At 37.2% G+C, this 14,309-nt stretch overlaps 1 protein-coding gene across 1 annotated transcript in view; it reads right to left on the bottom strand.

Moving 5' to 3' along the window:
* GABRA3 (gamma-aminobutyric acid (GABA) A receptor, alpha 3) overlaps positions 1–14,309 on the bottom strand; it is a 316,184-nt gene that overhangs the window by 195,302 nt on the left and 106,573 nt on the right. The window contains exon 3 of the mRNA XM_011961129.1: positions 3,941–4,062. Within this exon, the coding sequence (XP_011816519.1) occupies positions 3,941–4,062 (122 nt within the window). The remainder of the gene's footprint in view (positions 1–3,940; positions 4,063–14,309) is intronic.

The raw sequence follows: 14,309 nt of genomic DNA, 5'->3' as shown, positions 1-14,309 counted from the left end.
CTGCCGTCTCTGCCTCCCGGATTCAAGCCATTCTCCTGTCTCAGCCTCCTGACTAGCTGGGACTACAGACATACACCACCACCCCCAGCTAAGTTTTTTGTATTTTTAGTAGAGATGGGGTTTCACCATGTTGGCCAGGATGGTCTTGATCTCTTGACCTTGTGATTTACGTGCCTCAGCCTCCCAAAGTGCTGGGATTACAGGCATGAGCCACCATGCCCAGCCTGACTTTACTTTTATTTTTGTTTTTATTTTTATTTTATTTTATTTTATTTGAGATGGAGTCTCACTCTGTTGCCCAGGCTGGAGTGCAGTGGCGTGATCTCGGGTCACTGCAGTCTCTGTCTCCCGGGTTCAAGCAATTCTCCTGCCTCAACCTCCCAAGTAGCTGGGACTACAGGCACACCCCACCATGCCTGGCTAGTTTTTGTAGTTTTAGTAGAGACGGGGCTTCATCATATTAGCCAGGCTGCTCTGGAACTCCTGACCTCGTGATCTGCCCACCTCAGCCTCCCAAAGTTTGGGGATTACAGGCATGAACCACCATGCCTGGCCCTATTAACTTTTTAATAATGGCCATTCTTGCAGGAGGAACATAGTATCTCATTGTGGTTTTGATTTGCATTTCCCTGATGATTAGTGATGTTCAGCAGTTTTTCATATGTTTCTTAACCATTTATATATATTCTTTTGAGAAATGTCTGTTAATGTCATTTGCCCAAGAAGTCAGAATTTTTTGACCAGTTTTTTTTCAAGTATATTTTCTGCCCCCTTCAAATAATCCCATTACAGTTACATTAGACTACATGAAGCTATACCAGAGTGCACTGATTTCCGTTTCATTTTTCAGTCTTTTATTTCTCTCTATGTCTTGTTTTTGCTAATTATTATTGCTATATCTTCAGGCTCATTAGCGTTGCTGTCCTTTTTGGGTTGTACTTTCTTGTTTCTTTGCATGCTTGGTGATTTTTGACTGGAAATTTTTCTCAAATTTTTTGACTGGAAACTTTTGACTGGAATCATTGTGAATTCCACTTTGTTAGATATCAGATTTTTGTATTGCTATAAATATTTTTTGATTTTTGTTCTGAGATAATGTTCAGTTACTTAGAAATAGTTAAATTCTTTGAAGCTTGATTTTAACCTTTGTCAGGTGGGACTACAGCAGCCTTTAGTCTTGGGATAATTTTGCCATGCCACTGAGGCCATATTCTTCGGAGTACCCTACCCCATGTACCATGTGTTAAAAGTGTTTCCACCAAGTAGAGTGGTGGAAACTCTGGTTGGTGAAAACACAAGTTATTCCAAACCCTGATGTTTTAGTTTTACCCACTGTTTTCAGTGGTCTTTTCCTCATCCTTGAGTTGCGAGGTAAGCAGTATGTACCTGAAAACTTGTGAAGCACCCTCTACAGATTTCTGCCTCTCTCTCTCTCTCTCTTTCTCTCTCTCTCCACAACTTCTTATTCTCCATGCAGCTCTATCTTCTCCTCTGCCTTATGAATTAATAACCTTGGCATCCCCAATTTCTCAACTTCTTCCCAACTGAAACAGTCCACCAGACACTATTTGGGTTCCCCTCCCTGCACTGTAGCCTAAAAATTTTCTCCAGTCAGTTAAGCATCAGCAATCACAGAGCTCACCTTGTTTGTTTTCTTTCTTTCAGGAATCAATATCCTGTGCTGCCTTTGTTTGATTTCTGTAAAACACTATATATTTGTTCATTTCTTTGTGGTTGTTTAAGATGAGAGAGTAAATCTGGTCCTTACTTTCTTTCTCTTCTTTCCATATTAATTGTTCCAACCCCAAATCCAAAAGAAACAAAATGAAATTGCACCATTCTCCCTCCAGTTTTCCCTATTTTAGAAAATAGCACCACCCAACCATACAAGCCAGGAACATAGAAGTTATCCCTTTCTCCTCCGCTTTTTCTAACCCCATAATCGAAGCAGTCACCAAATTCTCTGCATTCACATAGTCATTCTTTTCATCCTAGAAAATTGCAATTAATTTGTGACTGGTCTCTCTTCCTTCAATACTTCTCTACTCAAAACCATTATTTATATAAAAGCAGGTGTTATATGGTCTTAGTCCAAAATCAAAACACAATGAAAAAACTGCAAATATATCTTTAACTTTACTTAATGTGTTTATTGTAGTAGTATGGTTATAGTAATTTCAAAATAGTTTTGTATATTGTAGGATTAAACAAATGGGTAAATGTATCAATTAAAAGTACTTGCTGGACTGCGATTAGTAGTATCAGTGTAAACTCATTGCCATATATGCACATATACATACATATATACAATACATCTGTGTGTGTATATGTGTGAGTGTGTGTGCATTTGCTATTTTCCCAGTTCTATCTACTGAAAAATCCTGGAAGCAATGAGATCCTAGCAGTAATGAGACACCTAGCAGCCAGAAATTTGATTATAAATGTAATTTCCCACAAAAGGTACCATTTATGCTTGGAAAAATGACTAATTCCAAGGCTGGATTATCAAAAGTATAAAATAAGTCTGGAATATACTGTCATGCCATATGATAAGAAAGTACTCAAAAAATGAGAGCATATCAAAAGGAAACAAAAGCCAAATGGAATAGGCTTCCACTAGGGAATATGGGAAATTATTAGCAAAAACCTTAGTCAAAATAAATATAGTCTATTGAAATGAATGATATTAATGTCTGTAATCCATCAAATAAAGCAAGAATCCATTCATACTGACATTAGCTAATTAATTAAAGAGAAAAAAAGATTTTTTTCTTACAATAAAATGTAATGTAATAAGTGTAGACTAATAATAGATTTAGAAAATCACCATTTTGTCACCATAATTGTTATTAGTCTCACAAAGATAATCTGTAGTTGCTAAGACTGTTGGGTATAAGCTGGAAAAGGCATAAAATAGTGTCAGAACATCTCTCCACAAATTACATATTAATTATAAACTTTAAATATAGTAATTTTAGAGTGCAGCAACCTGGTAAACATCTAAATTAGCACTACCAGTAATGGGGCAAACAGACATCAAGTCCCTTCTTGAGTAATGTGCTGACAAAGACATAATTAACTCCTATGGTGTTACTTTGAAAATGAATATGGAAGATCTCATCAATGTCATAAAAAACAAAGAAATGCTGAGTGTAGGCTGAAGAGACACAACAATAAATGCAATGCATAATCCTGGATTGAATCCTAAATCAATGAAAATTTCCATAAAGTACATTTTGGGGATAATTGGAAGATTTTGAATATGGAGTACAAATTATAAAATAGCATTAGGTTACATTTTGTGAATTTATAATAGCCCCTGATATATTATAATACATTTACCTTATTGTGATCATATTGCTGATTATACTAAACTGATAACCAACTAAGATCTCACATAGCCAGTGGATTATTCCTTTTTGGAGTGTCAGGCTGATATATGCTCAGGATTTTGAAAACAAAGGCATGTTTCTCAGCTTTTCCTGGACCACACCAGTCATCCAGGCAGGTATTGGTATTCTGTTACTAGAAATGGGCATTGTCTAACCTTGAGGTAGAGATGCTCCTCAACTTATAAGACCACATCCCAATAAACCCATCATAAATTGGAAATGTCGTAAGTCTAAATCCATTGGGCTATGTCCCAAAAACACATCATAAAGACAAAAGTCATACGTCAAACCATTGTGAGTCATGGAACATCTGTGTATTACTCAATATGCACCTAGCAAAAATCTAGAATCTTCTGAAACCAGACCAGAGAAATCACCTACTGAAATGAAGGATTATGACTAATTTTCAGTGCTCATAAGGAAGAAATTCAGCTTTACATTAATCTCATTGGCCAACAGACTACTGAGGGCACCTTATAACTCTTTTTAGATAACAATGGCCGAGAAGAAGATCTTAAAAGGACTTCAAAGATCTTAAAAGGACTGACCTCCAAGCCCAGGTCGCAGCCGGTTGTCATAGCCGTCCAGAAGACGATCCAAGATTCTGGTGAAGATAGTGATGTTGTCAGTGCTGTCATCAGGAATATCCGGGGCGTGCTTAGGAGACAGCCTGAGGCAATGTAAGGAAAAGAAAAAAAATAATAGTCCTTAACAGGAAAAAAAATACATGACTAGATATTTTAATTCAAGAAGATTTCAATTAATAGACTGGGCCAATTACATAGACCTATATCTTAACCAAAATAACAATCACTACATATTTGTCACAATGATTGCTTGTGTAGGAGGCAGACAGTGTGGTTAATACTTGAACTCTTACTCTAGCATTGGCATGAGCTTTGCCAGGCATATATCCTGGCCCCATCCCAGCAGTAAAGAGACACAAGCAGAAATTCTGGACAGAATGTCACTGAGAACATTTCCCGGCATACAGTTGGTTCATAAAATTGTGTTGCATGATTAAACAGGCATCAAAATAAAGAAGGGAAATGTTGCTGAGAACTTACCTCACTTCTAGCCCAGAGAAATTTAAGTTCACAGAAAAACAGGGTCAGACAGATCCTTGAATTGTATATAGTCTACTTCTACCCTCATCCTATGGAGATAGGGAAACCAAGCAGTAGTAGTTCATCAAATGTTAAAGCTACCAGACTTTAAGACTGTTACGAGATGCCTTAATCACTCTCATTTTATACACAGGAAAACAAGTACAGACAAGAAACCAAATTTCCCCAAAGTCATATTGCTAGTGAAAGGCAGGCATAAGGCTATGATCCAACTTCTCTAACTTTCCAGTGTCCTTTAGGTACCTCCTGATTCTTCAATTTGGATTACTTCTGTAAGTCTTTCTGAAGACTATGCACTTTACTAACCACCTAATGAGGCTTAGGCACTGTGACTGATACTTTCACTTTTTGAGGAGGAGCTCGGTGCTGTTTGACAGGACTAGAAATAAAGGCCCTGGGTAGTTTAGAGGAAACAGGAATATGGTAAAAGATATGGCTTTTGCCAAGGGTCAAGAAGCATGGTGTGGAATCAAGTAATGGACTAGGAGCTAGAAATCCTGGGTCCTAGTACCAGGTGTGTTTGTGATTGGGGCTACCATTAAGCATCTTACAGCACTTGTATGTCTTTTTTTTTTTTTTTTTTTTTTTTTTTTTTGAGACGGAGTCTCGCTCTGTCGCCCAGGCTGGAGTGCAGTGGCATGATCTCGGCTCACTGCATGCTGCACCTCCTGGGTTCATGCCATTCTCCTGCCTCAGCTTCCCGAGTAGCTGGGACTACAGGCGCCCACAACCATGCCTGACTAATTTTTTGTATTTTTTGTAGAGACGGGGTTTCACTGTGTGAGCCAGGATGGTCTCGATCTCCTGACCTGACCTCGTGATCTGCCTGCCTCGGCCTCCCAAAGTGCTGGGATTACAGGCATGAGCCACCATGCCCGGCCAGCACTTGTATGTCTTTAAGTCTCAGTTTTTCCTCATTCTTAACTTGAACCCAGAAAGTTGACATATATATATATAACAACTATTCCTAGCATCCAGTTAATCAGGGCTATAAAAGTCAAGATTCTAGTTAAGAAGAAGTCTTAGGAGACAGTCAGTACATCTTCCCACTAATATTTATCCCTAGCAGTGAACAAGGCTCCTGTTCTGTAAAGATCCTCAGAAAAAGCTACAGAATAGTATAAACATCAATATGTCTTCCCCATAATATTTATCCCTAACAGTGAACAAGGCTCCTGTTCTGAAAAGGTCCTGAGAAAGACTTACAGAAGTGTATAAACATCTGATTTGAATAGTTCTCACTCTAAACTGCCACACTGTAGCTGATAACCAAGTGAGTTTGAACTTAATTTATAAACCTAATTTAATTCACTTAATCATCCAATGCATTTTTATTAACTATATGTCTATTACTGTTCGAGGTGTTATGATGGAGCAGAAAGCAAAATAAAGTAAAACAAAGCAAGTAATCCTTCCCCTACTTAACTTATGGAGTTGCTGAAATAATCAAGTTATATAATAGATACACATGGGAAAAAATAAGCAGGCTTAAAGAGTCTGGAAACATGCATTTGAGTTTATTCGTTGTATGACATTAGGCAAGCCATATAACACCTCTAGTAATAGCTTTAGGATCTTTAAAATTAAAATAACTTCACACATATGTTGTATTAAAGTTAAAAAGTACAATATATTAAAATTATCAGGCCTACTGCTTCACATCTAGAAGCATTCAAAGTGTGTTTTTTCTTTATTAGACTAGTGGTTTATGCACTCGAATGCATTATTTAAGTATAAATATTAACAACAAGCAATTGGCACCCTCATCAGACAAAAGCCATAAGGAAAGCTTTGGCCAGAGAGGAACTGGAACCTAGTCAACAGTAGACAAGACTGGCTGCTTTAGTGGACAGATCACAAGAAGTGATACAGCTGCCCCATTGGGAAGGGGGAAGAAAGAAGGGAACTGTAGTGCAGAACTAATAAACTGACATCAGTATGCTGAGGAGATAAATACAGGTACATTGTCAGGTGACAGTCCACCCTTGGCTCAGGCCACCAATGGTCTAGATCCATCTGACATGGGCTGTAGGGGGAAGGGCTGTGGCAGCTCAACTAATTTCATACAAACCCCTTTCTCATTATCCCTTAGCTCTCACGGTGGAAGATCTTGATCCTGGGTAGCCTAATTCAGTTTCTTGGAAGTAGATTCATAAACTGAATGAAAAAAAAATCTTGAATTACTAGATGGGGCAGAAAGGAGAATCCTCATAGAATCATAGGGAAAATACATAAGGCTTCAGAGATTACCTTTTCTAGATGGATCTGCAGATGAGAATACTAAAGCCTTGGACATAATTTTTAATCACCCTGAGAGGTGATGAGACAGCTAAAATATTAATATTAATCCAAAATTGCTGAATATCAAGAATATACACTGGAAAAAAAAACAGTCTGTTCAATAAATGGTGCTGGGAAAACTGGACATCCATATGCAGAAGAATGAAACTAGACCCCTATCTTTTGCTATATATAAAAATCACATCAAAATGGATTAAAAGACTGAAATCTAAGACCTCACCCTATGAGACTACTACAAGAAAACTTTGGGGAACATCTCCAGGACATTGGTCTGGGCAAAAATTTCTTGAGCAATACCCTACAAGCACAGGCAACCATAACAAAAATGGACAAATGGGATCACATCAAATTACAAAGCTTCTTCACAGCAAAGGAAGCAATCAACGAACTGAAGGGACAACCTACAGAATGGAAGAAAGTATTTGCAAACTATTCATCTGACAAAGAATTAATAACCAGAATAGAAAAAGAGCTCAAAGAAATCTGTAGGAAAAAAGTATAATAATCCAATTAAAAATGGGCAGAATATTTGAATAGACATTTCTCAAAAGAATACACACAAATGACAAACAGGCATATGAAAAGGTGCTTAACATCACTGATCATCAGAGAAATGCAAATCACAACTACAATAACATATCATCTCACCCCAGATAAAATGGCTTATATCCAAAAGACAGGAAATAACAAATGCTGATGAGAATGTAGAGGAAAGGGAACCCTCATACACTGTTGGTGGGAATGTAAATTAGCACAAACACTATGGAGAAGACTTTGGAGGTTCCTCAAAATATTAAAAATAGAGCTGCCATATGATCCAGCAATCCCATTGCTGGGTATATACCCAAAAGAAAGGAAATCAGTATATCGAAGAGGTATCTGCACATCCATGTTTGTCACAGGACTGTTCACAATAGGTAAGATTTGGAGGCAACCTAAATATCCATAACAGATGACTGGATAAAGAAAATGTGATACATGTACACCATAGAGTGCTATTCAGTCATAAAAATAATGAGATCCTATCATTTGCAAAACGTGGATGAAACTGGAGATCATTATGCTAAGTGAAATAAGCCAGGTACAGAAAGACAAAAATTGCATGTTGTCATTTATTTGTGGGAGCTAAAAATTAAAACAATTGAACTCATGGATATAGACAGTAGAAGCATTGTCACTAGAGGTTGGGAAGGATAGTGGAGTGATTGAGGACAAGTGGGGATGATTAATGTGTATAAACTAATAGAAATAATGAGACTTAGTATTTGATAGCACAAAGGGTGACATCAGTAGTAATAATTTAATTGTACATTTTAGAATAACTAATTGGATTGCTTTAACACAAAGGATAAATGCTTGAGGTGATGGATACCACATTTTCCATGATGTGATTATTTCATATTGCATGCCTGTATCAAAACATCTCATGCACCCCATAAATATATATACCTATGATGTACCCACAAAAATGAAAAATTAATTCTTTAAAATCCTGAATATAGACCAATACACTGTGCTTTCTCTCTTACTGAAACACTAGCTTCCATGAGAATGCATTTCCATTTCCTCCTGCTGACCGTTGATATCTTAGCATCATTCTTCATCAAAATGTTGGAAACTTTTAAGTCAAAATGCAATGCTAGCTTGTGACCAGTCTGGACAATATGGCAAAATCCTGTCTCTACCAAAAGCACAAAAATTAGCTAGACATGGTGGCACATCTGTAGTCCCATTTACTGGGGAGGCTGAGGTTGGAAGATTACTTGAGCCCGGGAAGTGGAGGTTGCAGTGAGCTGAGATCACGCTACTGCGCTTCAGCCTGGGCAACAGAGCGAGACCCTGTCTCAAAAAAATAAATAAATAAATAAAAATCAATGCTAAATATCATCCCCAAATTATTTTCAATATATTGCTCTATGGTTTTATTCTTTATTATTGATTTTTTTCTCCTAATGTGCACTAAATTATTGTGTGGGGAAGCTGATTTAATCTGCAGCCTAAATAGAACTCTTTCTTCTTCAGTAACTAAATTGCAATGTTTGAATTCAAAGGTAGTTTGGGGAAAAAAGGAATCATGGCATGTCAGAATTATGGAGAACCTTAGAGATTGTATAATTCTCTCCCTTCATTTTACACGAGACACCTAAGATACCAACACCAAAGAGAGAAACTAATTGCTTGATGCTATATGCTTATCAAGTTAATGAGAGTGACACTAAAACATGTCCATTGCACCTCATATTTGCACTACTGGTTAGATAAAATATGATAATAATTCACCATTAAAAAATGAAAATGATGTTACTAATACACTATCTGAAGGTTATGCAAGTTTAGTCATTTTCCTAGCCTTAAAGATGGATCAGTGGCAAATTCACAGGACTAGAATCAAATGACTGGAATTTAGTTCTGTCTCTGCCACTAACTGACTGTGAGACCTACAGGCATATCTCAGGGATATTGTGAGTTTGGTTCCAGGCCACTGCAATAAAGCAAATATCACAAGTAAGTGAGTCACAAATATTTTGGTTTCCCAGTGCATATAAAAGTTATGTTTATATTGTATAGCACCCTATTAAGTGTTCAATAGCATTATGTCTAGAAAACAATTTACATATCTTAATTAAAAACACTTTATTGCTAAAAATGCTAACGATCATCTCAGGCTTCAACAAGTCATAATCTTCTTGCTAGGAGAAGGTTTTGCCTCAGTGCGGACGGCTGCTGATCAATCAGGGTAGTGGTTGCTAAAGACTGGAGCAGCTGTGGCGGCAATTTCTTAAAATAAGACAATGAAGTTTGCCTCATCAATTGACTCTTCTTTTCACAAAGGATTTATCTTCAGCATGTGATGCTGTTTGGTACCATTTTACCCACAGCAGAACTTCTTTCAAAATTGGAGCCAATGCTCTTAAACCCTGACACTGCTTTATCAACTAAGTTTATGCAATATTCTAAATCCTTTGTTGTCATTTCAACAATATTCACAGAATCTTCACTAGGAATAGATTCCATATCAAGAAACCACTCTCATTGCTCGTTTGTAAGAAGCAACTCATCCCTTCAAGATTTTTCATGAGACTGCAGCAGTTCAGTCACAACTTTAGGCTCCACTTCTAATTATAGTTTTCTTGCTATTTCCACCACATCTGCAGTTACTTCCTCCACTGAAGTCTTCAACCCATCAAAGTCACCCATGATGACTGGAACGAACTTCTTCCACACTCCTGTTAATGTTTGTATTTTGACCTATTCCCCTGAATCACGAATGCTCTTAGTTGCATCCAGAAAGGTAAATCATTTCCAGAAGGTTTTCACTGGACTTTTCTTGGATCCATCATAAGAATCACTATCTATGGAAGCTATAACCTTATGAAATGTATTTCTTAAATAATAAAACTTGAAAGTCAAAATTTCTTCTTGATCAATGGGCTGAAGAAAGGATGTTGTATTGTAAACATTCATCTTGCACAGCTCCATCAAAGCAAAGCTCTTGAGTGACCAGGTGCATTGTCATTGAAAAATAACATTTCAAAAGGAGTATTTTTTCCTGGGAAGAGGACTGCAACAATGTGCTTAAAATATTCAGTAAATCATGCTATAAACAGATGTGCTGTCATTCAGGCTTTGTTATTTCATTTACAGAGCATAGAGAGAGTGGATTTAGCATAATTCTTAAGGGTCCTAGGATTTTCAGAATAGTAAATGAGCAATGGGCTTTTCAGCTTAAAGTCACCAACTGCATTTGCCCCTGACAAGAGTCAGCCACTGCTTTGAAGCTTCAAAGTCAGGCATTTACTTCTTGTCTCTAGCTATTAAAGTCCTGAAAGACATCTTCTTCCAATAGAAGGATGTTTCATCTACCAAAATGTTTTATTCGTGTAGCCACCTTTATCAATTATCATAGCTAGATCTTCTGGAGAACTTGCTGCAGCTCCTCCGTCAGCACTTGTGTTTCACCTTGCATTTTATGTTACGGAGATGGCTTCTTTCCTTAAACCTCATGAACCAACCTCCACTAGCTTCCAACTTTTTCTGCAGCTTCTTTATCTCTCCCAGTCTTCATAGAACTGAAGAGAGTTATAGCACTGCTCTGAATTAGGCTTTGCTTGAAGGGAATGTTGTGTCTGGCTTGATCTTCTATCCACTAAAACTTTCTCCATATTCGCAATAAGGCTGTTTCACTTTCTTATCATTTATGTGCTCACTGGAGTAACATTTTTAATTTCCTTCAAAAGCCTTTCATTCGCATTGACAACTTGGCTAACTGCTTGCCACAAAAGGCCTAGCTTTTAGAGTATCTCAGCTTTTGTCATGCCTTCCTTACTAAGCTTAATCATTTCTAGCTTTTGATTTAAAGTGAGAGCCATGTAACTTTTTATTTCACTTGAAAACTTAGAAGCTATGCAGGGCTACTAATTGGCCTATTTTCAATATTGTTGTGTCTCAGGGAGAAGGAAGGCCTAAGGAGAGGGAGAGAGACAGGGGAATGGCCCTTCAGTGGAATAGTCAGTCAGAGCAAACACAATATTTACCAATTAAGTACACGGTCTTACATGAGTGGAATTCATGGTGCCCCAAAACAATTAAAATAATAACATCAAAGATTATCGATCACAGATCACCATAACAGAAAAAATAATGAAAACTTTGAAAATTTGCAAGAATGACCAAAATGCAGCAAGAGACAAAGTGGGCACATGCTGTTGGAAAAATGACACCAATAGACTCACTCAACACAGGGCTGCCACAAACCTTCAATTTGTAAAAAAAACATGCTATCCGCAAAGCACAATAAAGCGAAGCACAATCAAATGAGGTATGCCTGTAAATATATGTAAAATATGTAAAATGGGGATATGTAAAATGGGGATATATATGTAAAATGGGGATAACAATAACCTACATTAGAAAACTTTGGAAATAAAAAAGTAAATAAGATAATAAATAAATACAAAATTGTTTTGTAAATGAAGATTGTTCATTAACTTCCCCGCAAACTCCTGAAAATGCAATGAAAAATCTTTAAAATATATTATCTTTTAGGCTATAGGAGAAAGTCAAGATCACTGACCATCTGGAGAATCCTCAATGAAGTTGTTAAACTAATGCTGTCACTGCCAACATCCTTCATTGAGGATCCTGGTGTGTTTACGTTAAGGGAAAGCAGGAGAGGCACAAATGTCGAGTTGCTGATGCAGTTCATACAATATCCCAAAGAGGAAAGAGATTTACTTCATTAAAAGGATGGCATTTTTCCTATACCACATATCTCCTGGGAAAAAGCAGATTTTTTTAAATAATAAAAATTTGGAATTACTGAGCAGATTATGTCTCTGCATCGCTCACAAACCTTTTATAACTCTTCATAGCTAACCAAATAAAATTCCAACACCTAAGCCTGACACTCATGGCCTTCTGCAATCTGTTCCTGATATACTTTTACAGTTGCAAATTCTACAACTTCTCTTTCTGACCAGCGATCACAGGCAAATCAGATTACTCACCATTTCCTAATATTCCTCATGTTTTCATTTTGCAAGGCCAGTCTTTCCTATAAGTGGAAATGTTCAACTAAAGATTCAGCACTAAGGATGTCAGTTATATACTAGCGAGGAAATGAGAAACACCTAGAATTCAATAGCACACTTTCTCTTTACAGAAGCTCCTTGAAGAACAAAAAAAAGAGAAGAACTAACCTGATTTTCGCTAGAATATGCCAAATCCACCTGAAAAAGACAGCTGTTCTTTTCTGAAATAGCTTCTATGGACTGGTAATAAAACTACAGAGGTACTGACTTGAGACACACCTACCCACTTGGGAAAATAAAGACCAAGTCCTTCATGCCATCTTAGTAACTGAAAGCCACTGTTTCACAAAAAAAGAGAAATATTTAATTAGTGTATGTTGTGAATTATAAAATAAGCTAGTAGACCTTAAAGATATGATTCCATGTGACCATAAGCACACATATCGCAACTTAAAATGTGTCATGAACCAAAGTTTGCAAAGAAGCAGGGGTACATTCTTCCTTTGAAACAATGCCATAAAGGGTAGCTAGTTTTCTAGACAAGAGTAAGCAGTGCTGTTTCTCGTAATTAATCTGAATGACTGTAAACATAGTGAGGATGCATGGGCAATATTTTGGCAACATTTCTGGTTAAGCAGATATTAATAGGCCAAGCTGAGAACGACTTATAACACTGTTTATGTGGAAAGATATTTTTTGACACAAAAGAAGAGAAAACTAAAGTACTAGAAATATTCTCTCCCCTACTATTATTTGTTATTTATCCCCACACCCACAGCCACGATCAAAGCAATGAGCTGGCCACCAGCTCAAAGACTTTGAATTAATCCTGATGGTTGATATCCTTACAATGGAAAGTCCTGACAGTCATCACCCTAAGCAAGTGATAAAATTCAGTATCAGCCATACTGAGACAACCTTGCCTCCTGACATAATGCAACAGGAAGCCACAGCATCACCTACAAAGTATTATTGATTGTGGCCTCACATGTCCATTCGTGTTCTGTGTTACAAATTCTGCACTTCCACCTCAAAAGGGAAAATGGTAGGATAAAATTATATTTTTTATTTCTCCAGGTCCTATGGGAAAAATGCACTTGCCCCATCTTAACATGGTCTACCCAGCTATGTGGCTGAGATATTAAGAATTCAGTGGCAGAGAGATTACTTTATGTAAGTTAATGTTCGTGTATGTAAAAGGCTAGGAAGAAACCGCATCAACTAATGAGCAAAATAACCAGCTAACATCATAATGACAGGATCAAGTTCACACATAACAATATTAGCCTTAAATGTAAATGGACTAAATGGTCCAATTAAAAGACACAGACTGGCAAACTGGATAAAGAGTCAAGATCCATCAGTTTGCTGTATTCAGGAGACCCATCTCACATGCAGAGACACACATAGGCTCAAAATAAAGGGATGGAAGAAGATCTACCAAGCAAATGGAAAACAAAAAAAAGCAGGGGTTGCAATCCTAGTCTCTGACAAAACAGACTTTAAACCATCAAAGATCAAAAGAGACAAAGAAGGCCATTGCATAATGGTAAAGGGATCAATTCAACAAGAAGAGCTAACTACCCAAAATATATATGCACCCAATACAGGAGCACCCAGATTCATAAAGTCCTTAGAGACTTACAAAGAGACTTAGACTCACATACAATAATAATGGAGGACTTAAACACCCCACTGTCAACATTAGACCGATCAATGAGACAGAAAGCTAACAAGGATATCCAGGAATTGAACTCAGCTCTGCACCAAGCAGACCTAACAGACATCTACAGAACTCTCCAACCCAAATCAACAGAATATACATTCTTCTCAGCATCACATCGCACTTATTCCAAAATTGAACACATAGTTGGAAGTAAAGCAATCCTCAGCAAATGTAAAAGAACAGAAATTATAACAAACTGTCTCTCAGACCACAGTGCAATCAAACTAGAACA

The sequence above is a fragment of the Colobus angolensis genome, unplaced genomic scaffold, assembly GCF_000951035.1.
Source record: "Colobus angolensis palliatus isolate OR3802 unplaced genomic scaffold, Cang.pa_1.0 Scaffold536, whole genome shotgun sequence".
Classification (NCBI taxonomy): Eukaryota; Metazoa; Chordata; class Mammalia; order Primates; family Cercopithecidae; genus Colobus; species Colobus angolensis.
Note: the sequence above shows the minus strand (reverse complement) of the source record. Positions and strands in the feature narration are given on the sequence as shown.